Source organism: Sycon ciliatum, chromosome 2 (genome assembly GCF_964019385.1).
Source record: "Sycon ciliatum chromosome 2, ocSycCili1.1, whole genome shotgun sequence".
In the NCBI taxonomy this organism is placed as follows: Eukaryota; Metazoa; Porifera; class Calcarea; order Leucosolenida; family Sycettidae; genus Sycon; species Sycon ciliatum.
The window spans coordinates 37,387,247-37,409,433 of NC_088644.1; the positions used below are offsets into that span (position 1 = coordinate 37,387,247).

The 22,187-nt window shown below is 47.1% G+C and overlaps 2 protein-coding genes across 2 annotated transcripts; one reads left to right on the forward strand and one right to left on the reverse strand.

Moving 5' to 3' along the window:
- Positions 1–1,080: 1,080 nt before the first annotated feature.
- LOC135809931 (nucleoporin SEH1-like) lies at positions 1,081–20,960 on the reverse strand. The gene is made up of 14 exons (XM_065323379.1): positions 20,602–20,960; positions 19,275–19,325; positions 17,534–17,639; positions 14,823–14,875; positions 13,728–13,808; positions 12,951–13,028; positions 6,020–6,072; positions 5,207–5,293; positions 4,563–4,640; positions 4,178–4,237; positions 3,670–3,742; positions 3,147–3,225; positions 2,640–2,763; positions 1,081–1,918 (listed from the first exon to the last, which is right to left on the reverse strand). The coding sequence occupies exons 1-14, from the start codon at positions 20,710–20,712 to the stop codon at positions 1,894–1,896; spliced, it is 1,059 nt and encodes a 352-aa protein (XP_065179451.1). The 5' UTR covers positions 20,713–20,960; the 3' UTR covers positions 1,081–1,893.
- Positions 20,961–21,364: 404 nt separating this feature from the next.
- Positions 21,365–21,775, forward strand: LOC135810561 (2-iminobutanoate/2-iminopropanoate deaminase-like). The gene has a single exon (XM_065324053.1). It carries the CDS (start codon positions 21,365–21,367, stop codon positions 21,773–21,775), a length of 411 nt encoding a protein of 136 aa, XP_065180125.1.
- Positions 21,776–22,187: the final 412 nt, after the last annotated feature.

A 22,187-nucleotide genomic window follows, 5' to 3' on the forward strand; every position in this document is an offset into this window, starting at 1 on the left:
CATGTTTACCTTCGGGGTTGGGGTGGGGAGGGAACGGAAAAAGAACTGAAATTATCCATATAAAAACCGCTCTGTGAGCGGGTCTGAAAAACCTTTACTGGTGCTGCCCCGTCGTAAAAGTAAGAAATTAGAACTGGAGCATTGTCCCCCCAAATGCGAACAGATCCACCTAAATCGCGAATGACGGGACCCGAACGCACCAGGTTCCTAGCTGTGGATGCAGATGGGGACGTTGGTCCAGACCAAAGGCCATGGTCGTCGATAATTGTACGTGTACTAGCAATACACTGCCACTGATACAATGCGCAATGTACTGCACTATAGTATTGGTGGTGTTACCCTATGATGCTGTGACCCTGTGCCCTCCCGACCTCGTGCTACTGGTGCGTTCGGGTCCCGTCATTCGCGATTTAGGTGGATCTGTTCGCATTTGGGGGGACAATGCTCCAGTTCTAATTTCTTACTTTTACGACGGGGCAGCACCAGTAAAGGTTTTTCAGAACCGCTCACAGAGCGGTTTTTATATGGATAATGTACTAGTACATGCGCACGTGTATTTACAAGTATGGGTATTTAATTTTTCAAATTTTGTAAACGCACTGGACACATTGCGCAATTGGCATTATTGCTGCAATTTGCAGGGACCCCGGGAGCCGGAGAGAGTCTTGATTTGAATCGAACAGGAAGGAAATTCATTACTACAAATTCAACAATGTATGTCATTACATGTACGTGCACATGCACATCAGGGAGCTGCAGCATACGAGTGCATGGAGATGGCTCCGGCGACGAACGCTATTGATGTGGGTTTCACTCCCGGGCTGCCCCTTCCAGTTGCCCTTGGGGCAGGGCCTATTAATTTTATTCATGCTCACATAATCATGGCATTGCTGGCACCGGGTCACATTTGGGGTCAGCGGGTCAAGGGCACGGTCGGGATCTCAAGTCGCATAGATCTTGCACGGATTACATAGTCACTACCAAACCCGAGGTCGAAATACACATCATCTTGATCACTACGATCGCGTGTCGTCTCCCTGACGCTACGACTCTTTGATGCATACGGATCCCACATACACATACCGAATGGCGGAATAACATTAGAAACCACAGGCGGATGCATGGTACCAAGAGAACATAAGGTTTATGTACTCTTGATGGTACAAGACGAAGGAAAAGAACAGCATACCCAGAACTTGGCAGAAGCGCAGAATGGCAACACCAGATTGCTACTGACAAATCAGGATGAACTGAGCCATGATGACGTAAACAGAAAAACAATAATACTATAATTATTAGAACAGGGTTTCCTAAAGAAAGAAGAAAAAACAAGAGAAGCAAACACCTGCTCTTTCTGCAGAGTGCCACGACACATTCAGAATAGCAGCTGCATAAGCCGTGTACATAATATCCAGTACGATGATGAACACACATAGCACACAACCGAACACGATATGTGCACATAGAGCTAAGGCGGGCACAAATCACAGCATCGTGAAGATGTCGACGCGGCAGTACAGTGACAGCGAAGAAAGAAGAGAGAACATTTTAAAATAAGAAAACATTTTCACACAACAGCAACAAACATGACACGAGTACACAGAGTCTATGGAAGACTGAAAATAAGCTCCACAAAACAAATGAACAGTGCCAATACTACATAGATAATTTAGTAGGTTCCAGTGCGAACGTATCCCAGCACAAATCCATCAACATCTACAACAGCGTATGTACAGCAAGTAGGTAAATCAGCCAGGGTAGAAAAAGACAAAAGAGATTAAAACAAAAAAAAGCTGAGGTGGCGAAAGACTTGTTATCAGGAGTTGAAGATGAGACGGTCAAAAGAGCGGAGATCAAGGTGAAACGAACAACACAATGCCGAAACAAACGAGTCTACAGCTGCTGCACATCAGACAACCTGTGAACAACACCACAAACAAAAGACTACAATTGCAAGGTTCCGTCCCGCTACCATTTAACCAGCACGGATTTGGTGAAAAAATCTCATTACGGTTTACCTCCGGAGAGAACTTTTTTTGGAAAGATTCCTCCAAAAGTTAAAACTGTTGGCCCAAATACATGCATGATCAAAAGCAAGAGGCCAATCTATTTCAGACTGGACTGTTGCCATGTACATTTGCTGATAACGGCACAATGGAGAAGTGGCATAAGTGACCATAAAAAGGTACTTGCCAAATCAAGAGAATATTCATAACAGCGCAAAGACAAACGTGTGATGAGCATATGCTGTTCAACAAAGAGAAGGAGAGAATGAGGAGAGAGAGTGTGTGTATGGATGTCAGGGGTATCATACACGGTATGGCCAGTACGTCCATGGTCGTACCACTTTTCGTGCTCGGGGACCCCCCCCCCCCCCCAACCCATTGGGGTGTAGAGAGCAAAATTGTGCCCTGTTGGCCGAAAAACCCGATTTTTTTTCGAGGAGACCCCGGTCGTACCACTCCCCACTGCCTCGTGATGGCCCTGTACGTAGGTATGTGTGTGCGTGTGTTCACAGGTGTTTGTATCCATATGCATGTGTGTGTGTGTGTGTGTGTGTGCGCGTACATGCAGCTCAGAGCTTAGGCTCAAGAAGGAATGAAATCCGCCAGCTTGCTTCAAAAGAATATGAAACCTACCAGACAGGTGTGTCACGAATAGGTTGTGTGGAACCAGGAGCTACAGCAGAGCCGGCTGTAGCCTGCGCCTCGCTCAAGTCCCCCTTCAGCACCTTGATACACTTCCAATTGTCCAGATGATTGGCTGTAAGCACCAGGAATGTACATGCATGAACACACAATGACGTCAGTACAAAGGAGCCTGGTTTCGAAAGCACCTGTTCCTACTCAAAACTGGACATTTTAAAGCACTCCACAACAACATTAGAAGGAAGGTGATGTATATGCAGTACAGGCAGTGGACAGACGACAAGGCTATGCTGGGCAATACGCCTGCCGCCACGGCCACCACCACCACCACCACCACCACCACCACCACCACCACCACCACCACCACCACCACCAGGAACAACAAAACAGCCGCGAGACAATAGTATTACACTGCAGGCCATTGTATTATCATGTACTTGTGAATTGCAACGCAATAGGCATGACTACTACTGTAGTAGTATACCATCCACTACTGACCTTTGTACATTCGCACACAGCCATCATCTCCAGCTGATGCCAGTATGGTGCCAGTGACATTCCACTCCACACGCCACACCTTGGAACAAAGGCAAGCAAGCACAGGTATGCAACAAGGAATGACAGCCGAAACTCCACTAACTGTTACTGCTTCAACCCCAGTAAATAGTTCACAATGCACCAAGTCCTAAAAGCCCCTCTTACAGCTAGAACGATGAAGTACATGTGAGTCAAGAACAATACTGGAGCCAAGGTAGTGGATATACATCTACATGGAGACTGTTGAGCCGAAATGGTTGATAAAACCATTGTATCCAGAGGTCATCCAATGCATCACTCGGCTTTCTATAGCGTAAATCACGGGATACAGTGTCATCTTGGTGGACCGTTTAGTCATAACTCATACCATTTCGTCCTTCCTGTTATACACAGAATCAGACTTTCATTTTAGAAATTGAAACCCACTGCAGTGAAAGCAGGAGTGAGAACAAGGAAGTGGTGCTTGCCCACTCAAGCAGCGTACCTGCGACGCACTTTCCTCAAACTGTGCCGGCTGCCGGACATCGAGCTTGCTGTAAGAAGCCGATGCATCACGCCTGCATGAGTATGTGAGAAAACAAAAACATGTACATACGCATATACCTTCAAGATGTAAGCGCACATACTTGTAAGTAAACAAATTCACACATCCGCATCGCAAACCAGCCTTACAGCTGTGCTGAGAAACACACCCTGAAGCTGGTGCTTAGGAGATCTGAACATGGAAAGACATGATAAGTCATGCTGGCACAAGGATCTTGATCCTTAAGGGTGGCAGTGTTCCTACGGATGCGTAAAACTCAGTCTGACTGGGTCTCACGTGAACCGTGTTAATTGAAATTAGACACAGGAGATTGTCCTCATCAAAATTATCTTCATCATAGCTCAGCACAAAAGCATCACACAAAACTTCACCAGTTCACTCCACAAAGCAGAGTTTCCTCAGTGATACACCGAAAGTAGAATGCCCATGGGATTGGGATTGGACTTACGAAGGAGACAGAGTAAATATTCTCACATCCTTCGATGCCACTGCTAGTGTGTGGAAAGACCTGCACGAGGAGCACAAGAACCCACAGATTGATCAATAATGTCCTTGCCATGACAAACCGCATGGCTGTATTCGTACAATGGCAAGGGGCAAAGTGAGAAGCAAATTCTGGAGTGAAGACATCATTCTAAATGATTCCACATATAAATGTATACAATTCCGAACTGGCAACGCCACACACAACAGATCTTGACCAGCACAGCACAGGAAATGGGAAACAGTAGCAACACGGATACAGGAAAAAAGGGTTCTTGGTCCGATTTGTTTTCCGTGATCAAATTAGAGTGAGCCAGAAGAATCTTTCAAATCCTGAGCAGACAGCTTACCGTCCCAGGTTGGGAGCGAATGCAACATCATGCACGGGATCAGAGATACTGACAATGTTCTCAATCCGCTGCCATCGTCTGCAAGAACAGACACCCAAACAGAAACAGGCTCAACTTCACTAAAAAAAAAGAAAGAAAGAAAGATTAGCAATGTAAGGAAATAAAAAAGATCGGGAGAATTCCATGCAAGGAATATTCAAATATTCGAATTTTTTGGAATACTAACAACAAAAACAATATTCGAATGCAAGCAGTAACAAAGGAATATTCGATTATTCCTGGAAATAACCATAACATAGAAAGGGACAAAGTGGGCAACTGCTCATCATCACTTACAGCCATGGTGTGGCTAATACAATTGGAACTCTTGCTCAACACATATTGAAGGCCCTAAGATGATATTGCATGATGTTCAGTGTGCTCAGAGTTGCAATCTGGCATACACATTAGGTTCAACATACAGTTTCGGAAAACTAGAAGTTACTCCCCGGAAAAACGAGGTTCGAATTATTAGTAACTATATTTTGGTGTATCTGACGGACAGTGCACCATAGCCTCCTTGGACCATACCCAGCTATTACTGGAGGTGGCATTCAGGGGTGAAGTACTGAGCAGAACAGACATAACAGGTCCTCCACACCTACCTCAAGGAGTCATTGAGTTCGAAAATCTGTAGCAGACCACTGCTGCTGGATGAGTCAATGCCTACTGCTATCATGGGCGGATGTGATCTGAACAACAGCAGCAGCAGCAGCAGCAGCAGCAGCAGCAGCAGCAGCAGCAGCAGCAGCAGCAGCAGCAGCAGCAGCAGCAGCAGCAGCAGCAGCAGCAGCAGCAGCAGCAGCAGCAGCAGCAGCAGCAATAACAACGAGAATAAAGATTTGAAACAAGAACAACAAGAACAAGAACAACTTCTCTTATTAGCCACAGGCCATTGTGAGAATAAAAGATTTCAAAACAACAACAATAACACGGTGACAAGCCATCGTGAGAATAAAGATTTGAACAACAACAGCCGCAGCAGCACCACCAGCACAGCACAGAAACATACAACATAAGGTGGTAACTTCAAAGATCAGTGCGTACTGCTCTGATCTTGGCAGGTGTGACCCAAAGACACAATACAACATCGTTTCTTAAATTAGAACCACAACCAACGTGGAGATCACTTAGCACAAAACACTGTAGAGCAGAGGTGACAGAGCTAAATGCGCCAACACGACAGTACAGCAGTGGTGCACACACACACACACACACGCACACACATGCACACACATATTCATGAACAACACGTTATCCACCACACCTGGCTAGTATTCGTTACAAAATGAATCACAAACAGTGAGACCAAGCGGAGAGAGCAAAAGCGAAGATGAACATCCATACATGACTTTAGGTGCACGCGCAGTGGACAGCACCTTGTAACTACACTTGAACGGGTGGGTACACGGCATTACCTAGATGGATTCCAGGTGATGCAGCTGCAGCCGTTCTTGCAACTGATCTCATGCTACATGGGGAGCAGAGGAAAGGCAAAACAAATAAAATGACGGCTTTGAGCAGCAAAGCCAAGTTAGCCCACGCATGCACGTGTTTTGTCACGGGTTCGTCACGCGGCACATGAATAAAAAATATTTTTCCGAAAATGGTGGATGAAATAATAAATCTTGCGTGGCCGCTTTGCCCGGCCTCGTGTCAGCAACACAACTTCCTTGTCAACAATTTCTGTCATCCAGTTAGTCAAAGTGACTCAAGGTTGTGTTTTCTCCCCTCCCTCCGTCCCTTTAGACATGACACGTTGGTATCTTGTGCCACGTGACGAGGCCCCAAGGAGGGTCAAATGCATTAAAAGTGTTGTGCTGTACTGTCTCAGTGTTGTGACACCTGTATGTTGTTGTGTGGTTGACCCGCCGATTTGAGGCATGGGTGGTCAACTGTGTATGTTGTATCGGTGTGTTCCCGTTTGAAGTTGCCGGGCCACCATGTGGTTGACCCGCTGGTTTGAGGCATGGGTGGTCAACTGTGTCTGTTGTATCGGTGTGTTCCCGTTTGAAGTTGCCGGGCCACCATGTGGTTGACCCGCCGGTTTGAGGCATGGGTGGTCAACTGTGTCTGTTGTATCGGTGTGTTCCCGTTTGAAGTTGCCGGGCCACCATGTGGTTGACCCGCCGGTTTGAGGCATGGGTGGTCAACTGTGTCTGTTGTATCGGTGTGTTCCCGTTTGAAGTTGCCGGGCCACCATGTGGTTGACCCGCCGGTTTGAGGCATGGGTGGTCAACTGTGTCTGTTGTATCGGTGTGTTCCCGTTTGAAGTTGCCGGGCCACCATGTGGTTGACCCGCCGGTTTGAGGCATGGGTGGTCAACCGTGTATGTGTATCATTGAAGTTGCAATACGTACATTGCTGTGACTCGCCCGGTTGCTGTTGCCGGGCACCTACGCATTTATTTGCCTACTTGTGAAGAGATATCTCTTCTGGCTTATTGCCTAATTCTTGGCTCAATGTTATCCACGGTGTCGCTCGATGCAAAGTCTCGTAAATATTTACTTCAAAATTGAAAGAAAAAAAACTATGGCAAACCCCACTTCCTTGTATTCTATCTGCTTGGTGTACATGTGTCCACGTTTTGTACGTTTGGCACGCACATGCGTGTGTGTGTATGTGAGAGCGTGTCTGGATAAATGTGCATAGTGATGTTTTACTAAAGGACACTGAAAACAAAATTGAACTATTATAGAAAATCTAAGTTGGAGAAATAACACTAAGAACAACAGCAGTGAAATTTACAAGTGTGAATTTTAACAATGAAAGCGAGAGCAATAACGAATGTGTGTACTAACACTAAACTTGCAACTGAAAAGTGAACAACGAAGAGAAAGAAAGAAGGAAGGACAAAGTTTTTGTCTTCACAAGTATACTTTCAAGCCTTCTCGTCAGGTGAAATACAGGCAAGGGAAAACAAATCAAATTCACACATAGGCTGTTAGGTAGGTCGTCAAAACCTCGTTAGTTACATGTATGTCCAGTGGTTGTCTCTTGTTGTCGCACTACATGTCACGCTTATTGAGTTTTCTCGCATTTGCACCTTTGTGTCATTATTGCAATTTTCGCTGTTTACTTTAGCTATCTTCTTTCTTTCTTTTTTGTTTTTGCGCTGTTTTACCACCTTCTTACTGTATTTAATCCACTGTTCCTGTTCCTTTTCCCTTGCCTGTATTTCACCTGACGAGAAGGCTTGAAAGTATACTTGTGAAGACAAAAACTTTCAAGATGTTTGTAATGAGCCTGAAGTGTGTCCTTTTCATGAGTATTATCGCATTTTTGTCTCAGAGGAAACTGAAGGACAAAGTGATAACAAATAACAGCAGTACATTACACCTAGAACATTAACGGCCAAGCTTGGCCGCACCAAACATGACACTTTACTTGAACAATTTCAACCCAATTATACTATCTTTCTGCACACACAAATTAGGCTTATACAGACGCTGACATATGGCTTCCAAAACCTTTAACTGTAGTCCATAACCATGACGACCACGGCACAATACAGTGAATGAAGAGTCGGAATACGAATTGCAACAATCAGGACTAGCCAACAGATGATTGTACACTGAAGACTTGCTACCACGAAACCTACGCACAACGCTAACATTCTCACCGGCACTCTCACGATCACTACAATCGTCGCTCTCCGACTCATTGCTCCCTTCACCGTCCGTCCCATCATCTGCTTCCTCTGCGCTCTCTCTGTTATCCCGCCTGACATGGTCCATTGAACGGGACTCGGCCGTCACCCTGCTCTCACGTCCCTCCTTACGCCCTTGTCCGTTGAGTGCGTAGTTTCTGTTGTAGTTGGCTGTTGATCGTCTTGGTCTTTCAATAATGGGCTTGGATGGTGGATTAGTTGTGGTTGCTGTAGATTGCATTGTTGGTGATGGTGTGGGAGCTGCTAATACGCAAGGTGAGTCTTTTTTGGTTGGCAATTGTAGTGTCAATGCCCCTGCCGGTGTTGCTTGCGGTCTGTCATTGGCAAGCTCCACCGCCGCAAGAGCCGACGGCGGAGGATCAGGAGGAGGCAGTGGGACCGGGACTGCAAGCGGCACCACCCCAGCCAAAGCCGCCGGGGGCACTGACGAAGGAACCACCGACGGCAGGAGCAAAGGTGGCGACACAAACCGGCCCGATGAGCCACCACGCCCACCCTCCCCCACCACCGCCACCAGCGACGGCGGAGCAAGCACAGTCTGTGAGCCAGGATCCGCAAGTTGTGTAGGTAACGGTTGTTTTCTAGGTCGCCCTCGCTTCGGTCTTTGTTGTTGTGCGCAAGGTGGAAGTATGTGACGTGGTGCGTGTTGTTTGATGCGTGCGTTCAGGTGCTGAACAGTCCTACCAACATACCGACTAGCGCATTGTCGGCATTCAAAGTTGTAAATAAGATGACTAAGGTGAAGGGCTGGTAGGACATCCTTCCGCACCGTAAACGCACGCACTACAGTTAAAGGTTTTGGAAGCCATATGTCAGCGTCTGTATAATGGCCGGGTTCCACTGCGGCTCCGCTGCCCCGCTGCTCGTCTTTCGCGGCTTGAAACGTCATCATTACCATAGTGACCGCGGCTCGAGCTGGAGCAGCGAGTCCGCGGCTCACCGCGAGCTTTTGCTACGATTCTTGACCAAAAACTGCGAGCCGCGGTCGCGGCTCGACCTGTTTCCCGTACTTTGCATTGTTTTGTACGCCAGCATTTTAAAATTCAAATTTTAATTCGTTGCGCAGGCCAGAACACGAGGATTTGTTTGATTTCGCGCGCGCGCGCGCGCAGGCAGGTGAAACATCATCAAAAAGTGTGGACCACGACCGCGGTACCGCGAATGGCGAGTGACGGTGGAACCGCGCTGCTCCGCTGCATGCAGCCAAGTGCCGCGGAGCATCGGAGCCGCGGAGCCGCAGTGGAACCCGGCCCTAAGCCTAATTTGTGTGTACAGAAAGATAGTATAATTGGGTTGAAATTGTTCAAGTAAAGTGTCATGTTTGGTGCGGCCAAGCTTGGCCGTTAAAGGGGAAGTTAAGGCAAAAATAAAAATTTCACCAGTTGTAGTCTTCGGGGTGCTGAGTCGAATGGTCTTGGTCCGAGAAAGCTGAGACGCTCCCTTCCTACTTGAATCCCAATCGAACTCGCGCACTTCCACCGAAACTGGGTGACTGCGCCCTACTAGATGGGGATTTGTATGCAAAATGTCACTAAAAGCGCCATTTCGTTCTTATAAAAGCACGGATGACCGCGATTGGCCCATATGTTGTAGTCTTTTGGACGCTGAGTCGACTGGTTTTGGTCCGAAAAGGCTGCGATGCAGCGTTCCTCCTTTATTCCCAATCGAACATGGTTGAACAAGTGGTCACGTGCTCCTGGGTGCCCAAATCACCTGGTCACCACGCCAGCAGGCGACAACTTTCACACCAAGGTTCAACTCGAGTTCAACTCGAGTGACAGGAGTCACTGCACCCAAACAAAACAAAAAAGGTCAAACAGGCTAGTAAGTTGTAGAGTCTACCCTGCAGGCACGGTGACCAGCTGACTGGTGTACGCAGGAGCACGTGACCGCTTGTTCAACCATGTTCGATTGGGAATAAATGAGGAACGCTGCATCGCAGCCTTTTCGGACCAAAACCAGTCGACTCAGCGTCCAAAAGACTACAACATATGGGCCAATCGCGGTCATCCGTGCTTTTATAAGAACAAAATGGCGCTTTTAGTGACATTTTGCATACAAATCCCCATCTAGTAGGGCGCAGTCACCCAGTTTCGGTGGAAGTGCGCGAGTTTGATTGGGATTCAAGTAGGAAGGGAGCGTCTCAGCTTTCTCGGACCAAGACCATTCGACTCAGCACCCCGAAGACTACAACTGGTGAAATTTTAATTTTTGCCTTAACTTCCCCTTTAATGTTCTAGGTGTAATGTACTGCTGTTATTTGTTATCACTTTGTCCTTCCTTCTTTCTTTCTCTTCTTTGTTCACTTTTCAGTTGCAAGTTTAGTGTTAGTACACACATTCGTTATTGCTCTCGCTTTCATTGTTAACCCTTTTACGGTCTCACATTTGAAAATCGATCACCGGTGATCGATTTGTTCAAACTATCGTAACTCAGTCAATATTTGAGCAAATTCGAACATCTAAATATCTAGGTTGAAGAGAAAGCTCCAGGCTATCCGTAGGAACAATCGCCGAAGCGATGGAGTGAACGGCTGCGATGCTACGAAGCTCGCGATCTGCGTCACGGCTCATTTGCGATTTGAGTGGGCGAGCTGGGTCTTGAGGACGGGTTTTTCCCTTTGCAGCTAGCTGTCGCCATAGAGACACGGATTCAAATGAGAGTATGGACTCGCAGCACTCCTCACAAAAATGTGAGCTCGATGTGAGCAAGGAGAGGGAAATGGCTGTTGAATCTTGTTTCTCGTCGTCAATCAAGCACTGGGGCGATGTCGCTGCGCTGCAGCGCTGGATCCACGGCACGCTTGGTGTCGAATTGTAGCTCGGCGTGTTGCTCGTGTCCATAGCTTTCCAGAGAGCCCAAGATCATGAAAATCAGCGAAGGGAAACTGAAGTTATGGATGAATCAATGTACGAAATTGTTGAATTCTGTAAATAGCCTCATTTTGACTGGATTCTGAGACCGTGAAAGGGTTAAAATTCACACTTGTAAATTTCACTGCTGTTGTTCTTAGTGTTATTTCTCCAACTTAAGCTGTGTTCACAACTGGCGCGTGGACGCGGTACGCTTGCGGTTCATGCGCCCCCAAACGCGCGCTCAGCCTTTCACAAAAAACAGCAATTCGAGTCGTATTTAGCGCGTGCGACACCTTCGAGTACTAATTTTTTGACCCCGCCAGTCAAAGTGACTGGCATGTACGCTGATACGCGCCTGATACGCGCTGAAAATTCCAATATGTTGGAAGTTCCATTTCGGCGCGTTTCCGTACGCATGGCGCCCCAAAAGCCAGCAAAAATACGCACAAACGCGTGGTTTCACGCGTACACGCGCCAGTTGTGAACACAGCTTTAGATTTTCTATAATAGTTCAATTTTGTTTTCAGTATCCTTTAGTACAACGAAGATTCCTGATGAGTGTTGTACGAAAATATTGATGTTTTGTTTGTTTTAAGTTGTGTGTATGCGTGCATGCATGTGGGTTAACATAAGAATTTAGTGAGTTTCGAAGTCTGAAGAAAATGCTGAACGATTGCTGCTCGGATGGTGACTACACCATAGCTTAGGCTCCAACCGAACTAGGTAAAAAATATACGCATGTACAAAGTGCCACCAAGTCGAAGACAATTGGCATCCCTCTGGTCGCTTCAAGTTCTGTTTTTAGTTCTGAATACAAGTAGACACGCAGAGGCTCTGGACCTGGTCGTGAAAACTATTCTTCTCTTGCCTGTGATGACCAACTCAGCAGTCATCTCTTCGTACGGGCTGCTCACTGGGAGACCGAACTTACAACGCCAGCGCATTCCGCTATTTCGGACAGCGCATCCCGAGAATGAGCTAGGTCGATGTGATGGGTTCTGGGAAAAGGAAGTGTTGAAACACCTGGGAAGTGGCCAAGCGAAGCTCCAGGCGGGGGTGGAAAGCGGCTTGGCTATCGAATGTTCGTATGAAGCAGTTCACTTTCTGCTTTCTTGTGCGGCGCTACGAATATCTGCTACAAAAGGAGTCAACGCACCTCCGTCATACAATACCCGTGGCCAAGCGTCTAGCAGTGCCACTATACCATATATGTCAAGGGGACACATATGAGGAAGTAGCTGTACTTTCCACATCGGCTCTACTTCTACGACTGTATCAGAGATTGTGCATGATGCCGTCAATGTACTGTGCGGAGTTATGCCTAACTTAGCTAGAACCCTGCTAGTGGACAGTTCGCCTTATCAGTATCCGTCCTAAAGAGGTTAGACTGTAGTTGGGAAAGAGCAGGTCTGATCTGCATCACATGTATTCGTCTGCAGCTGCAGCAAGCCTCACCACTCTTTTACTTAGCTATTACAAGTACTGAGCACAACATCAATACAGTGAAACCTGTCGAAGACGCTCGCTCAAGGGACCTGCAAAGCACGGTCTCTGCTACCAGGTGCTCTCCTTATCCAGGGTCATTTGCCTGGAAATAACGGCCCTCGGTCCTAGTTGTAGCGGTCCTCTGGGACAGGTGATTGCTTTAGAAGGGGTGGTCGCCTTGACAGGTTTTACTGTAAAGTCACAGCACTACAACTTACAAGCACTAGTACTGCCAAGTATCATCATGTCTTTCTCATGACTGACCATACGTGTCCACTGGCTCAAGTTACTACAAGTACTAGTACTGCCAAGTATTATCATGCCTTTCTCATGACTGACCATAAGTGTCCACTGGCTCAAGTTCATCACATCCGGCGCTTCGTATATCCGAACATAGCCGTCGGTCGAGCAGGTAGCCTAAACGTGAATCAAAAAGATGAGAACAAGAAGGTCCAGCACCATAGCTCGGTGAAAAGACGAACACAAAGAGTGCAAGCGACACAAAAAGCGTTGGAACAGTGGTAACTTCCACGAAATACATGCACCGGTGCAACCAGCAGACTGATAATCTACTATTTTCCATATACCCGTGATGCACATAGAACACGTGATTTCTGTCGTGTCGACCGTTCCCTGGTCTAGGACACATGCTAAATTGCCCGAAGGGTTGAAACACGGATAGGCCTGTTGAATGAAGAGTCTGGGGTGTGTAAGTAATGGGTCATACGGCTAGCAGTGGATTTGCAAGTACCACCGTGGTTGATTTCCTTCATACGACACCCCCCCCCCCCTCCCCCCCACGCTCGCCTGGTCGGTGGTTATGGCCTGGTCAGTTCCCACCGACAAGTGCTGTCAAAGCTTCATACACAAAATCGTGCCACACCAGGAACCAAAACAAAGGGAATGTCAGCATGATCGGTTGATAGCCCTCTGGGGCCCGGGGGAAGATTTAGTCCGACAGACAGCAGCCATATTATACCTTTGGGCACACTGGTCACATGTAGTATAGCAGAGTGTTGAAGAACGTAGGAAAGCCACTATGGTTATGACAGAGATACTATCACTGTAGGCAGCTCACAGATGAACCCAGCACAGCACACACTGCGATGAACTCACCAGATGCAGGCCGAGATGCTTCGGGGCAAACGCAATATCCGTCACCGACGTTCTACTGTCCACCAGCGTTGCGCGCTTGACCTGAACACACAGTATGCAGTGTAGACGGCGGAGATACAGTGTTCATGCTCAGATTCAGTACGTATGACAGCAACGACAACGGGGACGTGAATGACATGCAACATTAGCATACAAATACAATGACATCCTGAAAAAAAGATGCTTGGGGGTAAGTTTCTGGGCAGACCAACACTGGTTTAGATACACAATAGCCACACCGGAATATCCAGTCGCTATAGGCACCCTTCTCTTCTCTTCTGTCAACAGAGGACGCTGCTCAGGAAATGCTCAGGAAACGCAGTGTTCAGTCTCAAGCTGATACTAAATTCTATTGAAAACGATTGCAAAACCGGCCAGACCTTCTGCCCGCAGTGAACTTACAGTAACGTAATATTACAGGCGGATAAGAAATCATTGGGCCGTGAGATTCAAGGCTGAAGTAGGCTCAAAGTCTGATTCTAGTTTGGCCAGGCAGGGCCGGAGGCAGCTTCAGCGGAGCGGTGCGGCCGAAGGGCCATGTTTAAGGGGGGTCCTCCCCCCCAGAATTATTTTGGAATTTAGACGGCAAATCCTGCACTCTGGGCGACTCCCTGTACAAAATCATACATCGAAACTTTTTCTCCCCGGTTTTGGACGTTCCACGCCGACTTTTTTTTTTTTTTTTTTTTTTTTTTTTTCGTACCAGTGGCGCCGGCCCTGCCAGGAAATGGGGTTTGGATCAGCACGTCTGCATGTCATGGTAAACACGGCTGAACAATTAGATTAGTTATCGTCTACATTTGACAACCTCAAGACCACTTAGAAGAGCATTTCTCACTGGATTGTCCAAAAACATTTCTGAAAAAGTTCAACTTTTGACCTACAGGTATTTACCGGTATGATCAACAGGAAGACAACAATCTTTTTAAGAATCGACCAGTGAAATAGACACACATGCAGAAACACGCGCACACTCGCACGTGCCCCCCCATACACACACACACATGCACACATACACACACTCATGTTCGCTTGCGCACACAGACCAGTTCTCACCCAGTGTGATCCGGCTGACCTTGCCGCATTCGGACTAATACTGCTATCGGCAACTGCAGTACACACATAAATAAGCAGATCAATAGAGTGCCGATGTATCGTTGGTAGCCTACATTGGAGCAAGAGCCTGTCAATTTCACACATGACACTAGCATTATATTATCACATAATCTCACCAAGACCAAGAGTATATAGCCCGAAGAGTGTGAAACTGCCCGCACAACCTCTATCTAGTGTTGCGCCGGCAGAACTTCACATTACGTGACATGGTTCAAAAGGTTACACCGGCAAGCAATTCAAAGTCACCAACATTACGTGACATGGTTCAAAAGGTTACACCGGCAAGCAATTCAAAGTCACCACGTGACAAACATGCGTACAAGTTCATCACGTGATGTGAAGTTCTGCCGTCGCAGACCACATAGCTGGAGTTGCACACTCTTGGGGGTTATGTACTCTTGCTAATAGGCTATTCAGACTACGGCCAACCGTGACCATGTTTCTACAACTCGTATTTGATCAGCGATTGTACATTAGTCATTTGAAACACGACTGCATCACCATGGAAATTCAAGTTCAGACGTGATTTTGGCCGTAGTCTGAATTGCTTATAGTTATAAGACCAATCCCTGAGACAGCCGTACGCTTCCTAATGCGCTTTCTCACAAAAAACAAAAACAAAAACAGAAGAAATAATAGAATACCGGCAACTGAGTTGGCAGGGAAGAGCTCATAAACTCACACTAAACTCACACTAAAGTCGCTAATTGTGCTGACTTTCCACTACTAAGACATCGCTTTAGAGTGCTTTTTAAGTAGCACTAATAGTCGAAGCACTGTTGAAGACGAAACCCGAAACTGCCAGAGAGAGAGCCATGCTGCAACCAGGCCAACATGCATTAGGTTTGCATGACATCAAACAGCACGTCCACCAGCGCATTTGTGCACATGCGCAGGACACAGCAAGAGGAAGGATAACCTGGGATGCTGTTGAGCATGTACATGTACAAACAACCGCACCGCATTTTCCCGATAATAAATCGCATCCAACTACAAGTCACAAGCCATTTTTCAGGTCTCTGTTGTATAATAGTTAAAGTGTGTTAACTTGAGTAAGAAATCTCCCTCGATTGTACGTTACGCCCCTTTTTCGACCTTGGAGTTTTAAAGGGGAAGTCCGGTGAAAATTTTAAATTTCACAGTCCGTAGACTTCGGGGCGCTGAGTCGAATGGTCTTTGTCCGAGGAGGCTGCGGCCTATGGTTAGTCAGATACGCCCAATCGAACATGTGCAAATTTGAGCGCGCATCACCCAGATCCAGGTGATGACGTCACAGCGTGCAGGCAGGTAGCCACACCATCTAGTTGTGTACAAAATGGCCATATTCGGAGCGCGTTCGATTGGGGAACCGTTTGTCGCAGCTTCTTCGGACCAAGACCATTCGATTCAGTGTTACAAACACTACGTACCCTGTGATTTTCAGCTCGGTAAACCTCGAGGTTAAACCGTATTTTAGCCGTTTCCGAGCTGGACTTTTTTCCGTCGGCATGCACTGGCCATGGCCTCTACGGCTCTAGCAATGCGCTGCGTGCATGCTAGCTGTGTAGAGTAGTCAACAAACTCATCACACACGGAACTACTCCCGCACTGCCGTGCTGGGGTAGCTACAAGACCTGAAGACTCGAGTCACAAGACTCAGAAAACTAGTCAACACACGGACTTGTCATGTACTACACTCGTATCAGTCGTCCAGTCATGTAGTCAGAGAACGTTAAGTGCGTTTCACCTTGCCGGTGCCGGTGGTTGTGCTTTGAAAAAGAAAATTTTAGTTTTCCGCTTCCGCCTCATTACTTTATGCTACAGCGATGAGTGCACAACCGTGACGAGTGACAAAACAGCGAACAGCTCCCGGACCTTAGGCTAGAACTTTCAGATCCCGGAGCGTTGCGAGCGAAGAGTCGTGCCAGTGGTTCAAAGAGCCTGCACTGTTCTCCGATTGAGTACTAGTAGTCCGAAATATGCCAAGTAATTAGTTCGCACCAAAACATCACCATGTGGCAGGCTACTGGAGTCTAAGCGAATCGGTATGGAACAACATTTAGAGCACTCGCATCACTCTTCTCCATTTTGGCGACTCTGCTCTCCAGCGATCTGATAATTCTATCAGCCTCGTCTGCAATGCCAATAGCTGCTGCTTCTTCATCAGTCGGAAACTCAGTAGCGCTCACTCTTGACCGGCCCGAGCGGCCATTTCTTCAGCTGAATACCGAGGTTCTCAGCCCCAGGCCGAACTCATGAAGGTCAGCCATGGCTGCATCCTCACTGTCACAAGGATTTACGTCTTCGGGGTCGCTTGTACCACCTACAATCGGTCGCCAAATCATTTGAAATAGCACTGACACTATTGCTTTCACGCACTCCTTTTGACCTAGCTGCACGCTATGACGTTGCGGAGGGTGTGGCGCGGCCGCATGACGTCATGGCGCAGCCCCCCGAAACTCAGTTTTTCAAACGGAAATATCTCGAGAACGCTTTGTCGGAGACACGTGGGACCAACACCATTCGACTCAGCGCCCGAAACTCTACCGACCCTGACATTTAAGTTTTCACCGGACTTCCCCTTTAAGTAAAAGTTGCGGCATATATTCAGAGGAGCGGCATGCACTAAAAACTTAGTAAAAATTGCACTAGGGTACCAGGGTTCAACTTACTTTGTTCTTCCCAGATACAGGCGGTGCGGTCAAAGGAGCACGTGGCTAGTACCTGGCCAAACTCAGGGTGCGCCCAGACAACGCGCCATACCGAGCCCGAGTGAGTCTAAAACACACGTACATGTACGTGTACACGCATGTACGCACACGCACACACGTATGCACACAAACAGACACACATATACACACACAAAGACACACACACAAACATACACACACACACACACACACACACACACACACACACACACACACACACACACACACACACACACACACAAAGACACACACACACACATACAAACTACATGGTTTACTTCTAACCAGCCTGAAATCGCAGTGGTGCAGTTGAAGCTAACTGAGTATCAAAGAAAAGTCGCCTTCAAACAAAGACATGAACAGAGTTCTAGGGGGGGGGGGGGGGGGGGGGGGACCGAAAAGAAACTTCATCATTATATTCCACTACCGTAAAGTCCGGAGCAAACGCCCACCCCATTTTTGCAAGATCTGCTGGCCTGTAGACCCGGTCTACGCGCTGAGACTTGAACTTTTGGCCTGACCCTACGGGTATGTTACGGGACGGACTTGAAAGTTCACTTCACACCGTAGCGAAAAGTGACTACTGCTATGGTAAACTATGGCACAAAGCTAGAGCCGAGTAGATAGAGGCTAGAGTTTGGAAGCTCATAGATCGATAGAGACTGCACTGTTGGCCGTACGGCTCAACTGAAAGTGTCGCAATCCACTCGAGCGGTGTCAAAGCAAGTTACTTTCGATCTGTAAACGTTCATGGATAACTTTCTTCCTTCTCTTCAGTCACCATGAATAACCTTTGCCTTGCCTTTGACTGTGAAGTTCGCAGTTACCGCCGGTCGGAGCTGCACAGAGCCTATAATATATGTCCAGGGACAAATTTGTAGAATTCCCTCGGCAACCCGAAAACGAGAACGATTGTAATGCTCTTTCGGCTATGCAATCTGGAAGAGATTTTGCCTTCTTGCAACGTGAGATAGCATTTTCGCCGTGCAGGCGGTGCCATTCTACAGCACTGCATTTAAACTCCACGTCGAACTTGTGGCGTCTTGGCATGGCGAAAAAAACAATCGCTTCCAAGAACGACTGCGAAAGGATTGAATGCAGTTGGTCCCTTCTTGGCGAGGTTAGTGCATTTTGTCCGCGGGAATTTGATGTTGAGCTATAGCGATAGTTCTTTTGCTTTAGTCTTTGCCATAGGCAGTTCGTAGGCTTTTCATGTCTACTCGTACGAAATCGAACTTTCTGTACACCATTCTTGTCCTCAGGATGACGTACCTGTGCCCTGCATTGCGAAAATAGTACAATCGAGCTGGGGTGGGCGTTTGCAGCGAAGTGGGCGTTTGCTCCGGACTTTACGGTATGCAAAGTTATTGTTAGTACCACCATACATGTTCTATTCCAAGCACCTCGGACACACAGTACAGTGAATTTGAAGACTGCACTGCACCTGAACTTTTTGAACTCTGGCATTCTTCTGACAGGCTCTGGACTGTACCATCATTCCGTCAAGACCAACTCACAGGTGTATATGTACTGCAAAATTGGTGCGCAATATAATAGAACATATATTTCGGCAGCGAGTACTAATAGTTCGTAATGCAAAAAAAGAGGAAGTTGGCACAGCTGCCTGTTGTAATCAAGCATGCAGTGGTTAACAGAGCAATGCGGTTCACAGAGCAATGCCTTATGTTACATGTGGACATACCTTCCAGCTGGAAGTGCAGACCCACTCGCCACTCTCATTCAAATCCCAGACCTGGACAGGACAGGCAAACACAACCAGACACACACGCACATGGAGTCTAAGGTTGAGAACTGACCGCTTGTTGCGGCAATGTGTGCCTCACAGAACTTCTGTACATCAGACAGCGAGTAGCAGAGCGTAGCTCATCAGGGCTCATGAACATGTAAAAATGGCCCAGCCAACTTCACCAGTAGATGTAGTGGTGGCAAGGCTTTGACGCATGAACCTGTTCATACTTCATACCTAGTGTGCTATTGATACAGCAAAGCAACGCCAGGCCAACATGTACCCGATTGAAGATGATGCCAATACCTACGGTGGCATTGCACGGTAACTGAGCAGAATCGCAGATTGAATCTTCGATTGAGTGGTCAATGTGCACGTGACAACCAGGGATGACATGCACATGTTCAGTTCTGAACGCCGTGCAGCTAGGTTGAAGCTGCATGCCAGAATGGGAGTGATGACGACGCAGTTGGTGTACCCTAGCAGGGGCGGATCCAGGGAGTGCGAAAGGCGCTCGCGCACCCCACAGGGTTTTCAGATATTTCGGAACCTCTCAGGTTGCGGCCCTGGGTCCACCCCTGACCGGCACCTTTACTAATCTGGTCTTAGCCATCTAAATTGTATACCCAGAGACGGGCCAGAAGAAAAGGGAGCCAGTTTGCCGCGCAGTGTCACGATCATAAAGAATGCTATGAACATTGGGAACGCAAGCTGCTGAGGAAGCGGGCCTCCATCCTCAATTTAAACTGAATGATTACTGTAGTACTACGCCCAACCAGGAAATGAAATGTACAGTCAACTTGGCTAATAACGACTGCGGATATAACGACAATTCGCGAATAATGACAGTATTTCCATGCCCAGAGCAAAGTCCCATGTAACTGTAATACAGATAATGAGACTTCGGGTATAACGACACTTCGCGAATAAGGACACTTTTCTGATGCCCCGCCGAGTGTCGTCATAAGTGAAGTTGACTGTATAGAGGTGATAGCAACAGCTCTATTGTGCTTAATCCATTGCCCTTGAAATTGATACAGAACCGATAACTATTGTCATACTTCAGAGATAGCTATGAACAAAATTAAACTCGCACTCATGTCAAACAACAAAGTAGCAAAGGCTTTGCTCATAGCTATTTTCCCGTTATTTTCCGGTTATTATCTCCACGTCGACTATACTTCGTAGATCATAAAGATATCCATTGGCTTGAAGGGGTAATAACGTTTGGAGATTGAGTAATACTATTTGATCAGAATGAATATTCAAGGTGGCTACTCACCTTCACACTTTGGTCACTAGAACATGTGGCCATACGGCGCCCATAGTAATCAAACGTTATGTCGTGGATCAAATCTTTGTGATCTGCAGCGAGGGCCCGTGCCTCAAACATGTTAAATTTCTAAATGATAGTAAAACTTAGGCCTATTGACTCCACAAATTAATAGTGTCGCCTTGAACTTTCAAGGTAGTGATGCCGCGCATGGGGTAACTGAGCTTGAAGAGCTGTATTTATTGCATGCAGATTGAATCATATAGCATTAGGTACCTACAACGTACTACTTCGCGAAGACTTCGAAGTATTGTGAACAAACTGTCCAAAGCAATACTCTCGATCTCTAGCTCTGGTCCAAGAACATGAAGACATTCAAATCAAAGTAGTTTTTGCTGTTTGAACATAAAAATAATTATGCAGCCTACAAAATTTGTGTTTTGTTTTCCTATTTTCACGAAAATATACACCACGTGACTGGCTCAGCCAGCCTTCGCTCGCTAGTTATAGATCGCTGTGCATGTGCAGCATGATCGATCACGTAGCCTACACCTCGTCGAGTCGTCGGCCTCACGCAGTGCACGCATGCTGGGAGAATCGCACACCCGCGCGCGGTGCGCTAGCGCCGGGAATGGAACTCAAAAATAGAGCGCGAGCGCGAGCGAGAAGCTGCAAGAAATAAAAGATGAATGCTCCAAAATTGATTTCTCCAATTATTTTCTTGTCACTTTCAAAGCGTTCTTTCTCCAAATTGGTTCTGCAACCCATCAGGATGTCTTCCGAATCAGGTCGTCGTGTTATCTCCACGGACAAAGCTCCAGCGGCGATCGGTCCGTATAGCCAGGCTGTCGCCGTACCGGCAGGCTCACAGATGGTGTATTTATCCGGACAAATTGGTATGGACCCTGCTACAGGCGAACTAGTTTCAGGTGGCGTCGAAGCGCAAGCCAAGCAGGCATTGAAGAACCTTGGAGAAGTTTTGGCAGCATCTGGATCTTCATTCCAGAACATTGTAAAAACCAATATCTTTCTTGCAGACATGGCTGACTTTGCAGCTGTCAATGCCATATATACTACCTACTTCGAAGGTTCATCAGTGTTTCCAGCCAGGGCCTGTATTGCTGCTGCTGCTCTGCCCAAGGGCGCTAGTTTTGAGATTGAGGCAGTCGCAGTCGCCAACTAGTATGTGGCTAGTTTTGATGGAGCCGAAGAAGATTCCCTGATCTGGATCCAGACAAAAATGGTAGTATTCCACTGCTCCAGTCACGCTATTTCGCTCTTGAAAGCAGCAGACACAGCTTATGCCACTGAGTATTGTAGGTACACATGACCATACAAGCTGTTTACACTGCTGTCCTCTATTCTGGTTAGATAGGTCAGTGCGTAGGACCAAGACCGTTATATTGAATTTTGCCCAGTTGTAGAACAATGAGTGTGCTAGAAAAGCCTTATCACAATGGGTTCTACTCATGCCTACACTTATATTTGAAATTATTCTGACTTGAGTTTTAATGCACCATTTCCTTGGAATTATTGAACACCTCTATTTGGATTCTCGATAAGCTAGCAAGATATTGTTTGTCTGACTTGAGTTT

Coding starts and splice junctions, on each gene's coding strand:
- LOC135810561 (XM_065324053.1), top strand. CDS start 21,365: ATGTCTTCCGAATCAGGTCGTCGTGTTATCTCCACGGACAAAGCTCCA.
- LOC135809931 (XM_065323379.1), bottom strand. CDS start 20,712: ATGTTTGAGGCACGGGCCCTCGCTGCAGATCACAAAGATTTGATCCAC. Junction 14,876..17,533: donor CTGTATCTGGGAAGAACAAA/GTAAGTTGAACC, acceptor TGTGTACTGCAG/TTGCCGATAGCAGTATTAGT. Junction 3,226..3,669: donor TTGAGGAAAGTGCGTCGCAG/GTACGCTGCTTG, acceptor CTTTGTTCCAAG/GTGTGGCGTGTGGAGTGGAA.